Below are 23272 nucleotides of genomic sequence, written 5' to 3' on the forward strand. Positions count from 1 at the left end.
AAGTGCAGCCTCAGCTGTTTTAGTATTTTCTTGGAGTCACTACTGAAGGTTACTATTACAGATAATTCATTGCACATTATGGAAGCAAAATGCCCTCCAACTAAACTAAACCACCACTGCATTTTTATAATGATGGTTTTGAGATCCACCCCCCCCCCCCAGTGTTAACTGCTCTTGGCCAAGTTTAACTAGCAAGTGGGCTATTATGTACTGCTGATGACCAATTTCTCAGGGATTAATACTTAATTATAGCTCAAATAAAAACAGTACAACACACATTCCACTCTAATTGTAACACCACTGCTGGAGGCCAGACATTCTGTGTGATAAAAATAGGTCGTGTTATAATGACACTTGAATGGAGCTGAGCACCAGGCAGTGGGGTGTTACAGACATGGGGGAAGAGTCTGCTAAGGAAGAACGATGCAAAGATCATCAAGCGCACAGTTAATTACTGAGTGTAAGACTATGTCTACAGCCCTTGTATATCAAGCCTCCTATCAATTTTTGTGGGAGCTTATATGATAAAGGATAGCAGGATATGCCTAAATATATTTTAAACACACATAAACACACTCAGAATTAATTAGGATGGAAAATATTTCTTTCAGTGAAGACACAGGAGTCCTTATTGTATCAAGCACAGTGTTTACCCTAAAGTGACATGATCTTTGATGATAGATTTTTTTTCTTTTCTTACAAAAAAAGATTTGTGATACACAAAACATAACACGTGGCATACACATATGCCATGGAGCATGCAGCAGTATTAAACAAAACAAACAGTTAAGTCAAAGTTTGTAAGTCAGTTCACACTTAGAAAGCTGAAAGACTTTTCAGGACAATTTGACAATGCTTTTAATGATCTTTTATGTGCTTTATGTACCTGTTTAGGTTGATCTCAGCAGGTCCTGCTCTTCCTTCTGAGGCCAAGGTTATTATTATTGTTCCACACTGATGGGCAATGTCCACATAAACATAGCCAAAGCCAGTTAAGAACACGATCTAGTGGAGAAAGTAAGAAACAGATGGAATGCTACTGAAATTACTTTTTCTTAATCTGTTACAATTTGAATTAATCCTATTAATGCCTTCTGGTTGGGATCTTTTACTCAAATCATAATATTGCTTAGCAAAAGGAGAAACAAGTTTCAGTTCTTTATAAAATATTTGCTCTGGTATTTTAAGTATTTCAGCTGTAGAGCAAGATGAAATTTGCCCCTTATCCTTTAACTGTATAACTAAATACATTTTAATAAGAAAATGCTCTCAGGATTGAGCAAGATATGCTGGGGAAGAAGGTTATATGCGAAAAGAATACATGGAAAATTTTAATTTCTGAGTTTGAACTAAGGAGAAAAGGACATTCCTGGAACTAGGCAAAATTCCATCTTCTCCTCCGTTAAAAAAAAAAAAACAGTTATATTACTATGCCTTAGCTCAAAGGTGGGCATTGATCATAGATCAATGATCAATGGCTCACAGTATCATAGAAAACATGACAGTAAAATTATTTTTAAATCTAAAAAAAAAAAAAAAGTAATATTTTGGATTCATGAAGATTTGCTTTATGACTCAACATTGTCTGAACACCTTTTTGGGTCATCTAAAGCAGTTTTGTGAGAAAATCTTTGCAAGGTGCTGTTGAAAAGAAAAGGCAAAGGTCTACTGGAAAGTGTAAAAAGCCTAATGAGTCTGGAAAATGGGAACCTGACAGCAGGTTTTTATCTTGCTCACAGATGTGTAAACTTTCTTCTAGACAAATTACCTACAGGAATAAAAATTCTCATTAAACAAAGGATATACTCTTTGTGGAGCTTAATTCTGCAAAATTTCCATACAAATTGTGAGTAATTAGCACTTCTATTATTTATTTCAAGTATTTATAGTTTTCCAAGAGAAAGACTGAGAAATCCTTGGGAAATTCTCTACATGCAAACCCTAAAACTTCAATAAGAAAAAGCTACAATTTTTATTTGGAGAATTCTTCAAGTAGACAATGATCCTCAAATGTTGTCTTAGCATCTAATTCCTTCTAGGAGCCAGATACTTACAAAGAACCCTGGTCTGGCATAACATTAATGACTGAAACTTGAAACCTTGCATTGCTTGACTTGCTTGCTGAATGAAACTGAACTACTTGCTATATAACATAACACTCAATAATCAAGAGCATTTTGTGATTGGTCCCCAGGGAAAACATCTGAAACTAGTATTTCTTTCAAAGAGCCAAGCAGTTTATGTTGATTCCATGTAAACTAATGACTTCAAAGACGGAAAAAATTCCCATCAAAAAGAATTACTCCAGTCAAGGAAGTTTTCATTTACCTCAAAACAGGAGAAAAATAACAGAAGGAAATAAATGTTTTTTTTCGTTTGTTTGTTTGCTTGTTTCATTTTATAAAGACACACTTAGCTTCTGCAAAGATGCAGAGGGAGAATAACAGTGATGATTCCTACAAGATGTAAAGACAAAAAAATAGGATAATGAAATTACCAAATGCAAGGATTTTGTTGGCTCTTGGGGATTCTTTGCTTCCAGGGGCCAGAAATTTTCAAGACTAATTTTTCCGGAGAACTACTTGGCCTTGCTAGGCTGATCAAAAGGACTGAAAACTTCAACACTAGAAAGTGTGTATTTTTGACCTAACTTTTTCTAAAAACAGCTACTGAAGAAGATAATCAGTAATCTAAAACTTCAACAGAAAGGGGCTTAGAAAGGGAGCTCCCAACATTTAGATTAAAAAAAAAAAAAAGAAAAAAAAACAGATCAACACAGAGAACATGCACATAGCAGAGGAGTAGCATAAGGGGCAGGTTCAGAAGACTGCCATTTATGCTGTTAACTAAGAAATAGTTTGTAACGACTTACTTGTGTTCCTTGATTATTTATATCCACAAAATCACTCCATTCATTTACTAATTCATCAGATGATATCACTTTCAGAAGAATGCTGGGTAACAAATCTCTTGTTTTGCAATCTGGATAGCTGGAGACTTGATGGTAAAGTTCATGATGAACTGAACATTCAGCTGGAATCTTTCTACAATAAACTTCAAACTTCGGTGTATCTGAAAATGTTACAAAATGCATAAGATTAGGGCTTTCTAAATATCCTGTATTAAATCAAAACTCACCTATGCTTACTCAAACTAGGAAGTTTCTAAAATACTTTGCCTGAAATATCACTACTAATAAAATAGGATTTTCCTATTGGTTGAAATTTTGTGTGTGTTTTTTTTTTCCTTTTCTTTTTTTTCCTCTCATTAGGATTTATATAAACAAGTTTCCACTGGTCATTATAATAATGTACTATGACTGGAATTTTTGCAATATGTTTTGTGTTACATTTGCCAATTTGAGGAAATTTAAATGTTCTGTGGGATTAAACTCATATCAACAAAAGTCTACTAGTTTCCTACGGCCAAGGCACCTGATTCCCTGACAGCTGGGACGATGGAGGCACGAAAGTCTGAGGCTAAGTTCATGCTTGTAACTGCATGGTTAGCTTCAATACCTTCCAGGGATCAAAAACTTCCAGACTCTCTTGTTTTGAGACGGACCTTAAGGTGGATGTCAGGTTCTTGTTCCAAGCAAAGCACATACTGAACTGAACTTTATATTGGACATGCAGTAAAACCATTTATACTACAATAGTACGTTGTTTCTAATTACTGCATACTACATACCTTTGAAGTTCTCTTTTACAAGCAATGAAATGGAGCACCTGTTGTGGATAATTATACGAGGGCTAGGATCTTCTGTAAGTGTTAGGTATGTCACACCAAGATGTTCTTGATAAGTCAGCGCTATAGCTCTAAAACAGAGTAAGATATATTTGACTAAGTAATTTTTTCGATGAAATTCATATGTATTATTACACTGGATAACAAAGAAAACATTCAAAACCAACATCTGTAAGATTGTTTATGATCAGGCTCCAATTTTACAGATACTTATACACCTTAAGACAAATACATAACTTCATTGAGGATTACATTTAAACAGAAGAGCACATGGAAATAGCAAGAAAAGCAACATTGGAGAAGAAATCACTTTATTGAGACTACTTATGAGTTAAATTAAGTATGTGTGCTTGCAAGATGAGAGCCCGAGCCAGCACAGATTTATATTAAATTAAAAACATGAGATTGTAGGCCCAAATTTTCAACATAAATCTTAAAATTTTTCCATAAGAATTTGCACGCATACTTCTTTGGTACACATGAAAGTTATTTTTAACAACTACATAAATCTATAACTGACTACTCCCCTAAAATGATCCACAATGCTATCACCCTTTCAAACACTAAATGTTTTGGATCATCACTACATAAATTTTCAAAATGAAGATCAATTAATTGTGCTCTACTCCTTGGCTACTTAGATGTAAAATGTCTTCATGTGTAAACAAAAAGTTAATTTTTGCATGTGTAAATTTATTGGTTATTTCTAAAAGTCTTCACCTCAAGATGATGTCTAAAATCCAAACAGTCTGAAAATTTGATTATGATCCTGAGATCCTTTACAGCTGTCTCAGAATTATAAGGAATCTTTTCCTGCTTCTTCCTATATTTGCTGCATTTTGATATCAGAAATCTGCGTGGGAATCTTTACTATCCACAAAGACATCTCTTAGATTCTGTAGGGGAACTGTATGAGGGATTGAATGATATGAAGTATTTCAGGCAAGAGAAAGACCATATGGCTGATAATTTATACTGATGAAGCTTCACTAATTTCAGCAGAAAAAAAGGCATGAATAGATTCAGATATCAGGTCTGAGAACTGAAGTTGAGCATCTGACAAATCATTGGACTTTCATTTTTAACTAGCTGGATGCATTTGTTTGGAAGCGGAATGCACATTTGGATATTTCAAGCTTTAAAACTTGGAAAGCCTTTCTTGTCATAGTCTCAAAATAGTTTCTCCCTTACATTGCTTTTTCCTGTTTTTGTCATACTTGCCTTACTAAAATATATTTTTATCTTATAAAAAACCCTATATTTTTATATGATATTATTTCACACTGCCCTTGAACTCTTAAAGTATTTGACATGAATTAAAAAAGACCATAATCTTGAATATAAACTTTTCATTCTCTTATTTTGCATGCATTTACACATAGGAGCCCCAAAACTATAAAAATTGTACAAGTTGTACATGATCATAACATTAAACCATTTATAATAAAAGCATCAAAACTATCAAAAGACAACAAATTTTAAATTAAAATAAGACTTGCCTTTACATATGGGGTGCATGTGTTACTCTAGCTTTTGCACTAAACTCTTATGGTTTGTTACTAGCTGAGGCTTTACAGCAGCAATCAAAATGCATTATTCAAACTGTTCAGCAGACAGTACCTGGTACAAAATCCACTTTCATTACAAACCCCTATGGGTACTGCCACACTCTGTCTAGGAAACTCCTGTTTAATCACGGCTGGGAGGCTCCAGAGTTCCGAACTGTCAGCACAACCACCTGGGCTGAAACTCAGCAGTATGTGTTTTTGCGTAGGAGACGCTCCTGAAGTTAGCGGACTGATGTCCGACACGAGGTCCCAGCACGGAACAGAGCTCAGCGTTTCATTGCGTGATGCCCCAGCCGGACCGACGCTGAAGACAGCGTTGCCTGTTAAGTGCAAGTACTGCAAAGTAAAAAGATGATAATACTAAAACATGCTGGTTCATAACAAGTTTATTCATGTTTCCCTTTCACATGAACAATTTTAAGTAGCCAGTTAACCACAACTAACTGAAAGTTGCAATGAGCCTATATGCACTAAAAGACATTTGGCTCAATTCTGTCTTCAGTTATACGTAGGCAGTTAACTGAACACAACTATCTATAGTCCTTTCTCAGTTGCATGAAGTGCCAAGAGGAGCAGAGTTACTGTAAAATAACTGTGAGAAGAAAATCCATTTACAGATACAAAATGAAGACTGGATTTTAGCCTCAAAATTCTTCTGATTCCTCATAAATTCCTCATAAGACTACTACAAAATGTGCAATGCACAAATGTAGACACTGATGTGAAGAGAACTAATGCAGAAGTTAAACAGTATAGAAATGGGGAACTTGAAAAGTATGCTTGTCTGTCAACTGTCCCAGAAACTTGGTCCCTGAGAATTCTTTCCACATATTTGATAATAAATATTATCTTCAATAAATATATACAAGCGGACGATTAAGATATATTGACCATGCATACATTTTGGTTACTGTAAGCTAGTCCTTGAGTATACTGTGCCATTATTAGAAAACTGATATTCACGATTTGATGCAGTTCCCTGAAATACATAAATTTTGGGCACGTCTGTAGTTCTGCAGCTTTGTTCAGATAACTGGAATCTTCCCAAAAGGATAACAAAAATATTTCAGCCTGCCAGGCCAATATACCTCTTTTACATGCAAACTCAGTAAAAATTCTCAGAATAATTTCAACAGTTACTATGGATTATGCTGCTTATTTTACAGAACTGGTCTGAACAGATGGAGAACAGGCAGAACTAATTCTGCAGTGTGTAAGAATCTCTTGCTTTGCACACATTTCAGATCCCAGTTAATTATTGGGGTTGAATTTGCTCAGGATTCTGTATTTTAAATTAAAACGACATAAAATAATTTAGTATCATTATGTCGAGTGATTTCTGTTGAAGTTCAACCTTACGCAACTGAGACTTTACAAATCTAAATACTTACTACAGCAGATGACAAACAAAAACAATATCCATAGCACATTACCTCTTCTCCTGAGTGGGGTTTGGAAACAGAAAGCTGTGGGCTATAATAGATTTGATATGATGTATCATTGATTATTGTTGTCTTATCTTCTACCTGTAGAATTTGTATGCCTTGTTGAATCATAGAAGAAATGCAGAATTGACACAACTGTAAGATAATAATAATAACAACAATAGTGACTACACATAAAAACAAAAAAGGTATTGTAACATAGTGACAGAACTGCTATTTTCTTAACAGTGGAAATCCTGTCTATATTCATGCCCTTTCTATCTGGAGCCACGTCACATATTTTGAAGTTGCATCTGTCAATGTTTTCTAGACAAGCTTGAGAAGTCATTAATTTGTTCTTCCAAGAAATTTTGCATTTTTTGGATGAGCTTGGCCAAATGTTTCTGATGATCTAATTCTTATAATAATTCCTAGAACACTGTATATTTTCTTATTATGTTTTGTATGTATTACTATGATTTTGAAAGAGGTTGCACACACTTGATTGTTTTCATCTGCTGCACGATTTTTTTAAGAGATAAAACTGTAATTCATGGTAATTTCCTCCTTACCTTTTGATGACCTGGAAAAGCACCAAGTTTTATTTCAGCTTCAACAAAGCCTTCTTCATCCAACGTTACCACCTCCCCATTGTCGGAATCCTTCCATTTTGGGGAGGTCACATTATGAACTAGTTTGATCGCTGCTGATTTGTGCACAGTATTAGTGTTTGCCCAGTATATTCCAACTTGAAAAGCTTCCTATATGCGAAAAATGACCAGTTATTACTTGTTGATAATTTTATACATTTCTACTACAGTTAAATGTATTTTCTCGTAAGTAGTCAATCTCACTTCAGGCCTTTTTATCTCTAATTCTTTCTTTATAATACAAAGGTGGAACTAGAAAGTGAATATGAAGCTAATCCTCATCGCAGGATCAAGACCATAGGCTACACTGAGACATGTTAACAGACAGACCTTTTGTTTATTGATAGCCATAAACACAAAAGAAGGTGGCAAAATAAGCAGGAAGTATCAGATTGTCCAACTGGAATTTACAAGCTGCTGTGTAAAATAATATAATTATTTTTAAAATAAAGAGTGTTGGGGTTGTAATAAAAGCATTTGGATGGCCAAGTCAGGGCAAGAAAATCCATTAGACAGAACTCTAAATTCAAGAACCAGGCAAGCATCCTAAAGCACCTTCCCTATTTGTAATTCACCCGATCTTGTTATCAAACCTTTCTTGGTAGCATATGAGCTACAAAACACCTCAACCTAAAAGATGCATGAAACAAACACTCCTCCCAGGCTGTCAGCTTTGCTACCAAAGTCAACACACTTCCTAAGTGACAAACAAATGCAGGCTGCAGTCATATCTGCACAACAGGGGCCCAAGTCTACGTTTGGTCTTCACAGCAGTTTACTTAGGCTGCTACATTGGGCTTGCATTACAGACTCATTGGCTGGACTGGGGGGAAGGAGACAGAGCCATCGGAAATCAGAAAGCATACACAATTGGCTGCCTATTGTGTCTTACAGTTGATTTTTAAGTACACATCTTTAAGTCACACTGCACTGTAATCATTGCTGTTAAGCCTGCTATTGCTACTCACTGTGTCAGCGTGCACGGGATTATGTTGCTCAGTCAGTGGTGGTGAATGTCAACTGTTATTTCTACTCCTGATCATATGACTAATAGACATAGTAACTGGAAGGTGGGAATCACTTACATTAATCATCACGCTTCAGAATTAGAATATTTAGTGAAACTGTGCTTATTAATTTGAATAGTAAAATTACCTCAAAGTTGGGAGGTATAATTACTTTCCCAGAGGGTATCTGAAGAACTATCTTCTCTCCTTCAAACAGCCAGAGATCCCACTTAGACTGATTGATCAGCAAAGCCCAGGGCAGAAGCTCTATCAGCAGAGTTTTAACGCATGGCTTCCACATGGACAGCTTTACCCGCATTGGACTGTCCCATTGAGAGAGTTGTTCACTGCTGTTCAAAAACAAACAAACAAAACACTCAGGTAAAAAAAATACTGAATTCAAGATTATGAATGATATGCCATCATTTAAAGAAATTTGCAAAGCTTTGTTTTTCTTCTTCAAAAAAGAAATTCCTCTTATCCTCTCAGACAGATCTATATGTATGTAGGCTATAAAGTCATATGTTAAACTGAGTAAGATCAACATAGAATTTGGCCAAGTAAATAAATGCCTTAACAAGAGATTTTCCTCTGTTCTTCAGAACTAAACTTTTGTAGTAAGTCACATTTGCCTATTTTTTACAACAACTCCTTCTCTCCTGTTTCTGTGCTGAAATATACAGCTTCTACAGTGGTAAAGAAAGTGCATTCACAAAAAAAAATATAGTTCTCTTTATTTAATCCTTAAGCTGATGCAATCTTCTCACTGTAATCGTGGGCAGTCCTTAGGCTAACCAAATTTTTCTTTCCTGAAACAGATTCTGCAGCTTACATGCAGGAGTCATATAATTACTGAAAACATACTCAACTTTGATGAAATACAGTCTTCTTGAACTTGATTTCAAAGTTAACTAACCCGGCACTTACGCACAAAAAAGTTCTTGGTAACAAATAAAGTATTATAAATAGTATTTCTGGGGCTCTTTTCAGTGAATGGGTGTTGGATTTTGTTTTTTGACCTCCACAAGACAAAAGCACAAAAAATAAATAAAGTATCAAAATTGATCAAATCTATACCTAGTTTGGAAAATATTATTGCCTAAAATGTATTTGGGATAATCTAACAAAAAGTAAAATACATTAAGCTTGAGCTTCTACGAAATTTGCACTATACAGTGAAAAACAAAATGTAGAAATTCTCAAGAACTTTAACCAATGTATATAGCTTTAACAAGTCACACACAACTAATTTTTTATCACTGAGATTATTTTAATTAACAAGGAATCCAATTCAAGCTATGATATATATGCCAATGACCTTACTCTGAAAAGGATATAAGTTAACCTATTAATGTGAGTGCATGCAAGATCTGTTGATTAAGGAAAGTAGTTCAGATGCGTGAAGTTTAATGTTTTTGCTTGATAGGCTCAAGACTCAAATCACACCAAGTTATCGTATGTTCCAGTTTTGAAAGTTCATTAAAAACTTTTAATACTAAAACCAGATATCTATCAGTTTCATGAGGATGGAGAAAATAACCTAGAAGTGGGTCAGATCAAAGATTCATCCAGCCCTGTATTCTGACCTGATATCAGTCACTAACAGGATCTGGAAGAAAGCTAGCAGGCATAGAGTGATACTCTGTCAGTACCTGTCCCCTGTCTCCAGGAATTAGTGAATGAGGGACTTACTTAACCTTTGTGTTTAATACCTTCGGGTTTAATGACTTGGATGGTAAAGTGTTAGTTAACTTCCTAGATGCTTTATTTCAACTAACAATCATACATTTTAACAGACTTCTTTATTTGAAAAGTCAATGCAATATTCATAGAGAAGGTTTAGCAAAGAATTACCTGTCTGCATCCTTCCTACTATATGGCCATGCAGGCTGCGGAGCACTCCTGGTCCCGTAGAACTCGGACAGTATCTGGTTCACGTTGCCACCTGGATGGGATTTAGTTGCTATCTGTTTAATAAGTGTGGTTGAGATAGGGACTGCACACTGTGATGGATCTTCTTCTTCCCTGTCATTGTAAACAGATTCAATTGCTTACAACACAAGAACACCGAAAGCAGCACTAATGTTTTTAAATGCAGCTTTCCAAGAGTACTCTGCAACTGGAACACTCTCAAGGTAATCAAGCATAAATTAAGTTATGGTATCTAAAAAGTTACCAAGCATCAGCTGACATGAATTTATTAAGTCACTGTAACAACCTCTGTGTTAGAGTCCCAATAAACTGAAGAATATTATAAAAAAAAAAAGCTCAAGAGACTTCTGAGATTTACTTTTCAAAATACAAAAATATGTACTGCTTAAGCAAACAAATACAACATTCAGAATACTTATACCAAGTTTAATATTTCCTGTCATATAATTTCAGGCCACATATGCGTCTTCTGTTGCATCTCCACTGCATTTGCAGTACTTTTGCAAATGTTACACCAGAAATTATAGTGTACATACTTATTTCTTCTTTTCTATATAAATGGACCATTTTCAGGGGAAGTGGACATGATACCTGGCTTGAAATGTTAGATGGTGTGTAAGATCAGGTTCTATATTTTGCAACGACTTCTCTTGTCCTTTCCCTGGAATTACTTGCGTTTCATTCAATCCCAGGCTTCTTTTCTCTAAATGTATGATAATTGGATCTGGAAGATGGCTCCTTACAATGAAAAGAGGGCTGAAAACAATCTTGAAAAAGAAGAGAATGCACCAATTTAATGCTAATTTTATTACAGTATTCCAATTGTTTAAATTTGTAATTAAAAATCTTTACTGTACATCATTCTGGTCTTAATTTATTGTAAGACATGTAAGGTGTAAGCATTTAGACTTCAGAGACAATACATGTACTTACTATTCGTTGCTGCACTTGAGAGTTGGGCTCTAAAGTCAAAATCGTGCACCACACGTAAGTAATTGAACTCTTTGAAGATGGTACCTGTATGCAGACAGATGACTAGCATTACACTAAGATTATTTGAGGGTGATAATGTTCAACATTACAGTATATCAGATAGAACTCTAATGCGAAGTTTCCAGTTCTCACTAATATTTTTTTATGTTACACTTAAATAATAAATATTTAATATTCTAATCATACCTGAATGACAGTGCTGTGTTCTGTATGTTTAGAAGTTAGACATACATCTTGTGACCAGTCTTCATCCCCAGGAGCTTTCACACTCAGCTCTGTGAGCTCATTGTTTTCTAGGACATACGATGGCAACTTCTGCTTGGCTGCAAGGCAGTTGATGTGTTCTTTAACAACTGCCTGTCCATCCTGACTAATGTAATGTTGAACCACCTTCAATTCAATACTTTCAGAAAGGTAACTACAGACTGTCTGTCTTCCACAGATTAGGATCTAAAACACATAAAAATACACAACTCATACATAAATAATTGCAAAAAAAAAAAAAAAAAAAAAAAAAAAAAAAAAAAGAAAGAAAGAAAGAAAGAAAGGTCAAAACTGAACTTGAGGAAAATCCTGTACAAGAATAATTTCTCTTTTTTGGCATTTAGTTTTTGTTATGTTTTCCCAAGCATTGCTGAGGGCAGTCAGTGGTGAAATGTTGTTTTTATTGGCCAAATGAATGTGCAATTTCAGAGAAACTTAGGCAATAAGATGCCTCAAATATTCCTACAGTAATATCTGGATCTGAAGGAAACATGTAATATATTGACTCATTTCCAAGGAACCCAGCAATGTTGTCCATGGCTGGCATAGTTCTGGTTTTGATTTTAAGAGTACTGTAATGCTCTGTAAGTATTGTATCCTCTCTGTGATGATACAGCGGTGTACTTCAGAGAAGGGTTTCCATTGACACCTCACAGTCTCATCACAATCCAGGGATCCAGTATGCTTACTGTTTTAAAGCTTGCAATGCTATTAAATGGCTGTACTGTATCTCTCTATTGAAGTGCATCTACCTAGAAAAGAGTTGTTGCTGTCTATAATATATGAATTATTTTTCATAGAATCTATATCTGACTTCTAAGCTATAGTGAGGAACAGTGTTCCATGAATACTCCTATTACAATTGGTTTCCATCTGCTTTTCACTGATGAGGGTACACACCATAACTACCACCTCTACAGCCAAGTCTCAGCAGGGATGTCATTGAAACCAGAAACTGCTTGTGCCTGATCAGTTCTATTACTATTGCACAGCACAAGGCACTGCCACATCCGTGAGCTGAACGCAGTATGTCCACCACGAACTCTGGCTTCTGCCACTGCAGGCAGAACAACAGTAGTATTATTACAGATACCTATGCAAAGCCACTATGTGAAAAATTACTGCACAGCAGCCCATTTGCAAATGTTAACTTGATCACTAACTTCTCTTTCAACAATACAAAGGTATGAATTACACCCAGAATAAAACACAAACAGTTTCTTTAAGGGAAAATCAAAAATTCTGCTTCTCAAGAGCATAAAAACATGCCAGAAATTGTGTGACTTAGCAATGTCAGAACTCATAAGCCAGGGTGTCCTATAAAACATGTAAAATATGTGGAGATAACTGAGCTTTTAAATGCTGAGATCCATACCAAACTGAATTCTAACAGAAGAGCTGCAAAAATCCTCAAAATGTATCCATAAGCCTGTTACACTTACTTTTTTGTGTGTGTCCCACTAGAAACAGAATAAGGCAGTGACTTGCTATTCCTAAACAGACAGTATTTAATTTAATCAGATTAAACTACTTTTTCCCCAGACTGGATCAAATCCTTACTTGCTTTTGCACCCCACTGAGCTGCTGAACCTTGATGATGAGTGATGCCGTCCGGCCCTTGTACTGAATGGTTCGAATAAAGGTCCCTGTATTGTCCACACTGAATGGTTCAGACCACCGCCAGTTTCCCCAGCCTTCAATACAGATGTGTAACAGCTGGAAAGAAAGCAATCATAACTTCAATATATAATGCAGAAAAAATATCTTGCAGTAGGATAGAAATTCCCATGACAGAGAAATATTTTTGTTTTTAAAGGTCAGCAATGCTAAGCACATCAGTTCTCTGAATGATTCACTCATTCAGTGATTCTGCAATTTCAGATACAAACGGAAGAAGGAATAATACCGTAAGATGGCCCAGCATCATGCATTTCTATAAATTACCTGCTTTAACCATATACTCATGGATGGTAAAGATCCAAAGCACAACTGTTCAAAAAGAGATTACATACACTAGCGAGCACAAAACAGGAAATAAGAGATTTTCTTTACTGCCCTTGAAATTGTTATAGAAATCCACCCTCTTTATTGCCAGTAGGCAATATGGAGCACAGGTCCAGGCCATATTTTTGGCCTTCAGGATAAGACCAATAATTACAAATTCAGAATAAAATTCAGAAGAAGGAAGCAAATCTGTCTGTGTATATGTATATATCTGTATAGCTTCCATATATATGAGTATTAAATGCAGAAGAATTTAGTATATTGCTGAGATACTGGAAACATTTCATTTCTTCCACAAATGTGGTGGTAAGTTCAAGCTTGACTGCACGAGAAGAAATTTAACTGCATAATTATACCCCGTGTATGATTTATTCCGGAAAAGGAGTGGCTTCTTTCTTTCCCGTTTAACTTAAATCACTTCCAGAGCAATACAGTCTTTCATCATTTGAAGAGTCTTTCATCCATTTACCCACCATACGCACTTACCTCTATCCCATGGAGATTCTTTAAGCCAGAGTAGTGAAAATTGGTACTGTTCCATGTAGGTCAATGAAGTTACATAAATTTACGCCAGCTGAAGATCTGGCTATTTAGCTCTATATAGATCTTTTGTGGCTGTGCAAACTTAAGAATGTGAGTTATATATAAAGGGATCAAAGCAATAAGCATTCTGGGTAAAATTTATTCTTTGCAGAGGGCCAGCACAGAACGTAAGCATCACTTAAGTCCTTTAAAATAGTTATGTAAAGGCCTTGTGGGAATTCTCTGGTGCGGGTTGAATTTCAGTCCGATTTTTGACATCTGTCATTAATTAATTGAAGTAATTGGGAACAGGATCAGGCCCAAAGTATAAGTATTTACACTAGCGAAAAATGAAACTTGTCAATATTATGTTCTCCCATGCTTTGTGTTTCCAGAAACAGATAGCATTGTCCATAGATCTGGCCAGTTGGACTTGGAGAATGTCTGGATGTTGGGGTTTTTTTTTCATAGTTTTAAGAAACAACCACAGTAACAACTTTCAAAGATATTACAACTCAGTAGCCTGTTTGCAATTTGTGGTATCTCCTCAGCACAAGTTACACACAGAACAAAAACATCCATTCAGTGGGTGGCTTTTGAATTTGCAAGAGTGATGACTGTTGCATTCAGATACAAATTAGTTTTATGCTGGAAGCACAAAGGCCAATATGTGCCAGTGTGTGCACAGGCATGTATTTGGATAAGCACATGTGTGTGCCTGTGTATGAGCATGTTTATATCCAAGAATATGCTGAGGAAAACTGTACACTGGGCACTCAAACTCATAAACAAACTCATAGCTTTGATACTTAAGTATTAGTTTCAGAAAAGGAAAAACAAAACAAAAAAATCCAACTGCAGTGGTTGGCATCCATTCAGCTTCTTACAGAGGCAGCTGAGAATAAATCTCACCACATATGAAAACTAAGAGAAACAAGAAAATTGTTTACTTTGGAGAGACTGGTAGCTGGAAATGACAGCCAAGTAATGCAAAAAGGTAGTAAGCGGTCAGTCTCAGCTAGACGGCACACAAAATGCAGTGCACTCGGAAGATAGATGCCATATAAATGCCATAATTGATGATTAGCAACTCCATGTAGCTCCAACATTAGGATGTCTCCCACCCTGTATAAACAGCTTTGCTTGGGAATTGAACGTTCCCAAGGAAAACGCTGTCAGCTTTCACTGAGTAGCCATTAGCTCACAAATGCTGCCTTACTAATTCTCTTTGTAGCAGAAAAATATGTGCACATTTAACTTTATGGTTCAGAATGAAAAATTTAAAAAGAGCTAATATTAGCAATCCCTTATTCTCTAAACATACTGTTTATACTGGTAAATGCTAAATACAATAAGGAACAACTTAAGTTATTTTAAATACATCTAATGTGTTTGTATTAATGACATATTAATATGAGAATTGTGTATGGTGTAAGTTTACTTTTAAGCCAAGAAACTGCAGTTCAAGAAAACATAAAAGGACCTCTGTGTGGATCAGTTACCTGAATGTTTGTGAGAATGCTGAAAAACACAACTAGGAAAGATTAGCAAATAACACTAAGTGATATACAGACCTATGAGGAAATACAAATTTAAGTAATTTTAGAAAATTAAGTTATCAGGTATAAACATTATTTTAGCAGAAGACATCACAATAGATGGTATTCCATATTTAATAAGATGGAGTCCCAATGTTATAAAACTGACCTAAAATTACAGATTCAAAGTAATTCCTGCATAACTCCTTTTCACTTACCAAGTTTTAAGTAAAATTAAGAAATTCTGCTTAAAAAATAGCACTTAACAAATATAGTTAAGTATGCTACATATATCAGGAGAAAAGAGAAGTCTTTGAGAAAAGGTACAGAAAATACTAAGAGTAGTTCAAAAGCATTCTAACCAATATAATCCAGTGATAACTGGCAATTTATAGTTTAGAGAGAATTTAAATCAGACTTTCTATCGTGTATATTAAGAAATGCACTCATTTGTGTAATCATTTGATCTCAGTGTTTTGTGTTAGGGGACACATCAATACATAGTGCAGAGTTCTTTGTTTTGATTAAACTTTGCCGTGTTTTGGATTTTTAATTCTAAGCCACTATGGATTTATGTTTTAAAAGGGAATGAAACTGCCTACAGGGTAGTAGAATAAGATGAATCGTTTTTTCCTAGAGTAAAGGGTTAGGAGGAGATGCACTCTTTATCACATCTCTTCTCAGAACGTTTCTATCCACTCTTCAGAATTTACGTAGGTTTTCAGCTAGAAGTCTGTGTGAAGGATAGGACCTGATTAAATAAAACTAAGTGTCATATGACAAGGCATGAAGATGAAAATGGGGATTATAAAAGAGCCTAAGAGTGGGGTCCAGAAAAAGTAGCATTTTTCAGCTGTATAGATAATTCAAAGCTTGTGCCCTCAAAATGTCTAGTGACAGAAATTTGATTTCTACCTTGCTTGTAGATTCACCAAAGCTAACCTTGTTTCCCCGTAATTAACTTAAATTATATCTATTTTCTAGGTGGAACTAATAAATGCTTTTTAGGAAGAACAGAGGTTATTGTTGTCAACTCTGAGAGGCTCAGAGGAATCAGAAGAGCACTTGGTTAATGGCATGGGAGTAGACAGTTATTTTGAGAGTTTTGGGGTAGTGAAATAAAAGCTATGAACATGAAACAGCATGGAGGAAAATGGAGACCTGGAGATGGGTGATGAATTCTCAGACATGAAGTTAAAGTAACTTTTTATCGAAAAATTAAATCATAGGATGATTATGGTATTTTTTGGTTGTGTTTTTTATGATGCTTAGCATAATGTGGCCCTTGACCAGGATAGAGCTCACAATAAAAATAGTTAGTATTCAGGAAACAGTGAAAAAAATGTTCATTCTGCATATTGGCAACTACAGCAGTTACCAAAACACTTTGAATTTCCATTTGTCTTGATCTTCTCATGGGATCTGGGAGAACTGACCACTCCTAGGCCATCATCACTCGGAAGACAAACCACCAGCATGGGAGATGGGAGAAAACAATTTCCACCACCACCACCCTGGCCAGCAGAAACAGGGCCAGACCTCTCTGCCAAGGTCCCACTCATCAGATAAGTGCTGACCCTTGGGGACTTCTGGAGGTGTTTTATGTCTCAACACAACCTGCAAAGCAGGCTTCAACCCAGCAGGAACAATCTAGCCCTAAGCATTGTAGACTAGAACAGTCTTTTTGGTCAACAAACAGTAACCAAATTATGAGGAATCATATGCCTCAGGGATAAGAACAACCTTTATCTGCCCAAAATATTATCTATAAAGTAAATTACATTCGGAATGTAGAAAACGAAAGGAAAGCAATAGCACATTTCTCACTACTTAGTGTAAAACAACACAGAGCTTTTTTTTTTTTTTTTTTTTTTGCCTAATGATGTTCTGTAAATGATCTAGGGAGGATTATGTTAAGTACAAAAGGTTGCATAGAGAATGTGTAACATCTCTAAACAATTAAACAGGAAACTATTCCAATAATGATCAATGTGTAAGTCATATTTGCTAAGTTTGAACCCACAGAGTACAGTATATCATTTTGCACTTTACAGGACATAATCGAAAGAATGACAACATGGAAATAAATAACAGTGAATTACTATCCTGATGGAGATGCAACATAAATTAAAATTTGGCTTCATTTTTTTTTTCTTAGGAGAATGAGGAGGAGGTTCTTAAAGCTATCTCCAAAGCTAAAACTGCCTTTAAAATACTAGTTATAAATAATACTATTTATAAAATTCTAGCAGAAATTGTGCTTATAAGTCACACTTTAAAATAAGGAAAACTTTAAATGGATTGTGGTGTTCAAGTGAAGGTATTACTAACCTCCTAACCATTACTAATAACTAGTAAAGAGTTTGTAAGCATACATTCAGAAGAATAGCAAAGCAAATCTCTTCCCTCAAATTCTATGCAAATAACAACAGAGGTAGCACAGAGCTCTTTCAGGAATATTTACCTATTTTGATTAGAAATAAGTGTATACTGTTTATAATTAGAAACTTAGTCGTATTTTCATTGAAGTCATTAGCCACATCAAAATATGAACTGATTTTTACCCATTAGGCCTGCTGCTTCTGGATTAAGGACTGTGAATAGTGAAAATGGGTTGTTGTCATAACCCTGGGAATTGACTCTGGAGAAAGATATGGGAGCTGCTACTAAAAATGCAGACATCCCTTTACAATATTATGCTTTGAATAGAAAGAGAAATCCAAGGCACAGAGCCTATATTCTTTTATTCTTTGCAGGACCCTGCTGAAGTTTGAACATGGGGAAAATGACTGAACTAGTGCATTGCAAAAGATTTTTGCTGTTTGTTTGCAAGTAAACAATCTCTGGAGAATACATTCACGAGAATCTCATATGAATAAGCTGTTTTCTGCATTTGTTGTGATCCCTAGTGGGACCCTCAGACTGCCTACTGTCTTGCACGACAGAATTCTTTAACTCTGAGTAAATTTCTAGGAAGATCTGATCATTTCTAACTTCAGAGTTTCACCCTATCTATCAGATGCTCCAGTTCTCCTAAAAACCACAGCTGTCTTGGAGACAAACATGACTTTTGACATAACTGGGGCCCATCCCACAACGCAACTTGAAGATCAAGATAAGGAGCGTAAATTGGATCCAATAAGCACAGAAGTGATGTAGCTTCTCTTCCTTTCAAATGAGATCTAACAGACCTCTAACTTTCATTAAAATTTGCAAAAGGAAATCACGAGGTCTGGCAACTTCTGCAGAATTGCTTAAAGCTTCAAATATCATCTGTTTTGGACTTACCCCAACTTTGAAAAGGACTATATACTTTGGGTGTCTTATCCCTAAGGAAGGTCAAAAACTCAAGAAATCTGAAGAAAATATCAGGGAAGGAACAGAGCAGAAGAAAGAGCATCAGACTTCAGTCTTATTACTGAAATACTAGCCAAGTTATTGAGACTTGCGCGAATCAGAGTAAAAGTTAAAAGGGAAAGGTTAGGTTTCCTGAAATACAGAAGAACCAGACTGGGAAAAAATGAAGGAAACAAGGAAGGAAGAAGAGTTTTAATATAAGTCCAACAATCTGAGGGACAGCATCAATAGTCGATATACTGAAATCCCATGTGCTGTTACTCTTTTCTTAAAATTAAAAATTTGAATAAATTTTAATTATAGCTTATACTAGCTTCATTAATATTATAAAATTAATTCTAAATGCAAGTCAAACATTATCTAGCTATCTGCTACTACATAAAATAATATACTTTAGGCATATTTTTAATCTTGTTAAATAAATGCAAATGGTCTATCCTACATCTCTCACTATTCTTAATTAGCAAAAGAAAAATGGAGAATTTTATTGATGTGAATGCAAAAGAAACACAATCCTTTTAAAACTATTTATTTTCATTTAACTAAACTGCCTTGCCATACTAAAAAAACATTTTGCAGAGGTTAAATAAAGTATTTCATGGCAACCGCTGCTTCTTAGTGCCTGTGTAACAAGAAACATGAGCCAGTCGAAGTTGTGCAAGTTGGTTTTCTTTCCCAGTAAGAGAATGTGGTATCTAAGACCTTGTCCTAACTCATTTTATTCCCAAGTGTAAGTCAAGTAAGTCAAGTATGAACTAATGCCTGGAGGGAAGTCCTTGACTCCAAAAGTATGGATTATTTCACATTTATCTTACAATCTGCTCTCAGAGTTCTTAAAATTCACTAACTTGGCAAGTCAAGAATTATCATGAGAAATGAAATAATTTCATAACTATGAAGTCATCTAGCATTCCATGAATATGACACTTGTAGGGCTTGTCCATGCTTGGGCATTATTCTGACCTTTGGATAATAAGCTGTTAGATAATTTTGCATGGAAATAATTAGAAAAGTGCCACAGCATAATAGGCACAAACAGAAGTCTTAACTCAGTAGCTGTTTTCATTTCAAAGACTTGTATTAATCATTATAAAAATTTACACATGACAACATTTGCAATAATCTTTAAAGAAACTTATTTTTCAGATCTAAAATGACAAAATATTGTGCTGTTTAGACTGATGTTCAGATGAAATGCCTATCTGAAGCATGCTATATTTGCAGTGATTTGTATTTAACATTAACCAAATGAACAAAGCTTATATAGAGATGCCAAGATTCCCTGACCTTTGTAAAGAGAATTAGCTTCTATCTTAGAGCATGCAGAAAGTCTTTTCTTCCATATATTTTCAGTGAAATAACCTCAGCGTTCTTTTTTAGTCTCTAACCTTCCCAGCAAGAGATGGCTGCTGAAAAATGTTAAAAGAACGATCATACTTCTGAAATTATTCCAAGGGCTGGGACAAGCTAGGATGACCCCCTGCTAAGAGACTGTTGGACAGCAGTGTGGTTAAGGCAGGAGAAGGGAGCTGTTAGCTTCACCCTCTCCTGGGATATAAGAGTCCAAAATGACTCTCTCAAATGTTTATCAGCCTCGTTCTTCAGTGAATCTGAATCTGACCAGAGTAAACTGGAACAGGGAAACCCTTTGACATCACCAGCTTCAGCTGAAGAATATCTGAAAAATGAGTCTGAAGTTCCTGCTGTCACCCACTCCCTAGTGTGTGATGCTGTTATTTTGTGGACTTTTTCTCCGTTCATCCTGTACTTTTATTTTTTCATTTAATAAGAAACCTAGATAGCAGCCAGGAAAACTGAATCTTTTGCACCGCTCAAGTCTGTGATGAAAGGACAAGATAAAAATCAGTACCTTAGCTGCAAGTTCTCCAGGTGCTGGCTGGCTAATGCGGTAGGCTGTGCTGGTGGTCTACTTTTCCCTTTTGGCTGAGATAATCCTCCTCTTTCCAGTTTGTGCCATTGGCAGAAACACCTCATCACTAGAGCCACACCGTTATCAAGACTACACAATTATCACTAGAGCCACATCATTATCAAGACTACACAATTAGCTGGTGCCTCTAGAATGATGGCCAAAAAGAGGATTCTCCGAACTGTAGAATTTTATGTAAATACCATAAAAAGGGTAAGAAAAACTGACAGGAAGAAAGCCTTTCCTAACCCTGTTTTTTATTTACAGTTGCATTAAGCATTTGTTTCCCTATGTATTTATTAAAAGGTTAAAATGATTTTTAACGGTGACAGCTACAAAAGGAAGACAGCTGGTTATGCAACGTTGGCTCACTTTGGCTCTCCAGTGCAAGCCTTGTCCTTTCTGCCTTGCGCGACCGGAGGGAGTTGCGTCAGTCGCAATCAAGTACACAAGCGAGTCCTGTCACCTGACCATCGGGGACCCCGACATGCGATCTGACCCGTGCCCATCGCCCAGAGCACAGTCCCCTGTTCGGGCTGCCCAGGCGCGGGCTGGGGCGTCGCTGGCACTTTGTTTGCATGAGACAAATATGGCCACTCACCTGGCAAGGGATGTACAGTACTCCAGCATCCCTGGAGGTCCCCAGAGGTTCCCCTCCGGGCTCTTTCATCACTGCACACACAGTTTTTTAACAAGGATTTTACTACACTACCGCCCTGCCTTCCCCTTAGCGTAGGCCTTGACTTCAGTGTCAGTCACAACTGTTTACTCTGGCTGCAGATTACCACAGCAACGGAAAATTCAGTAGTTTTGCATATCCACCGACTGACACATGAATGGAAAACACAGCGAGTTTGTCATCTCTGCTTCCCAGTGAAACTTGAAACTTGTCAGCAGTGAATTTGGGCACAAACGCTGTTGTTCAGAATTACCACCTGAACTTCCCCTTTCCTTTGGCATTCCACGGCTGGTGTTTTCCAAGGCTCTAAAGGAATTAGGAATCCAACATCCACTACATTTCTCTTAGCTTCTCTAAAAAATCAGTAACTCTACAGGCCAGGAGTGCTGTTCAGCAAAGAGGGTGGCACAGGTCTTTAGTCTCCCACTCAGCAGAAGCTGGGCGTTTGTTAAAAAGAGAAGAAATGGCTTTGCTATCCAACAATTACTTTTTAAAACTTAAGTTCTTTCCCTGCCTTGAATCAAGATGAAAAGTCCGTTTCTCAACATCAACAATAGGCAAACTCCCCCCGCAAAAGCCTGGTTTCATTAAAATATTTCACGTTGATAATTTTGAATTATTTTATTTCAGTATCAGTGTTTATTCTTAAAATACCAAGAAACTGAAACTGTATTGTTTAAACCGTATAAATGGGATATTTCTGTCAATTTCTAACCTTTCTTATTCTGAGCTGGGACATGTGTCCAGCTTGACTATGTTCTGCAAATAATTTCAGCGAACGGATGCTTCTGGCAAAAACAATTCATTAAAAGATTTCCCCAAACCCCTTATGCACATCACAGAAGACACTGATCACTTAGTTTTATAAACCTGGCAAGTGATCTAATTTTTCTTTTTTCTTTCAGAAGCTTTAGTTTCCGTGAATGCTCAATTTTACAGAAAGCGGTTGTGCACATGCAGTCCAACCCTTGAGTAACTCCTAAACACTTCTGGATTTCCTCATTCCTTGTTTACCTTTTCTTTCTCATGCAGCCACAGCATGTGGCTCCCGAGGGACCTGGAACATTGCAGGCAGTCAAAACCATACGGAAAAATGAAGAATCAATGCAAAAAGACACCAGTCAGCTTCAGCAACTGCTGCTCTGGAAGGGCTGTTTCTGACATACCTGTGGGGACTTGTGAGAGCGCCAGCTGTACTGGTGACTGTGGAGACTCGCCAGCAAAATGTTTTCATCAGTATCCACCTGGCCAAACCGCAGTGTCTCCTGTGTGTCATTACAGATCACAAAATGGCTGAAGACCAATTCCTCTGCCTCGGGGCATTGGTTCTGAAAGGAAAAGAATATGAAAGCCTGTAAGTATCAGATTAATTGCAAGACATTCGGCAGCTGTCTGCCCAATGGTGACCGTTACAACACAGAAATGCTTCAAGATCTCCTGTCATTAGCTTCGGTTCAAAGTATTCTACTCTCTGCAAAAGCACAAACTAGAATTTGGGTTGGATATCCTAAAAATGTATTTTGATTTCTGTTTCTGTAAGGCAAATCTTAAACATTTAAAGTTAAAACAAAAATTAGATTTCCCAGCTTATGCAAAAGACTTCAACAAGATAAACTTCAATGGGAAATAGTGTGTCATATAGGGCAGGTGGAGCGCT

General features: G+C 36.3%; 1 protein-coding gene across 9 annotated transcripts in view; it reads right to left on the bottom strand.

Moving 5' to 3' along the window:
- Positions 1–23272, bottom strand: part of VPS13B (vacuolar protein sorting 13 homolog B) — a 460401-nt gene that overhangs the window by 24637 nt on the left and 412492 nt on the right. For all 9 annotated transcript variants that reach the window (XM_062570474.1, XM_062570471.1, XM_062570467.1 and 6 more), the window contains 13 exons: positions 22782–22943; positions 13146–13301; positions 11508–11771; positions 11262–11345; positions 10920–11095; positions 10251–10421; positions 8545–8746; positions 7312–7500; positions 6749–6895; positions 5368–5651; positions 3691–3818; positions 2873–3072; positions 887–1005 (listed from right to left, as the gene is read on the bottom strand). In XM_062570474.1, the coding sequence (XP_062426458.1) occupies positions 887–1005; positions 2873–3072; positions 3691–3818; positions 5368–5651; positions 6749–6895; positions 7312–7500; positions 8545–8746; positions 10251–10421; positions 10920–11095; positions 11262–11345; positions 11508–11771; positions 13146–13301; positions 22782–22943 (2282 nt within the window). The remainder of the gene's footprint in view (positions 1–886; positions 1006–2872; positions 3073–3690; positions 3819–5367; positions 5652–6748; positions 6896–7311; positions 7501–8544; positions 8747–10250; positions 10422–10919; positions 11096–11261; positions 11346–11507; positions 11772–13145; positions 13302–22781; positions 22944–23272) is intronic.

Source organism: Rhea pennata, chromosome 2, assembly GCF_028389875.1.
Source record: "Rhea pennata isolate bPtePen1 chromosome 2, bPtePen1.pri, whole genome shotgun sequence".
Classification (NCBI taxonomy): Eukaryota; Metazoa; Chordata; class Aves; order Rheiformes; family Rheidae; genus Rhea; species Rhea pennata.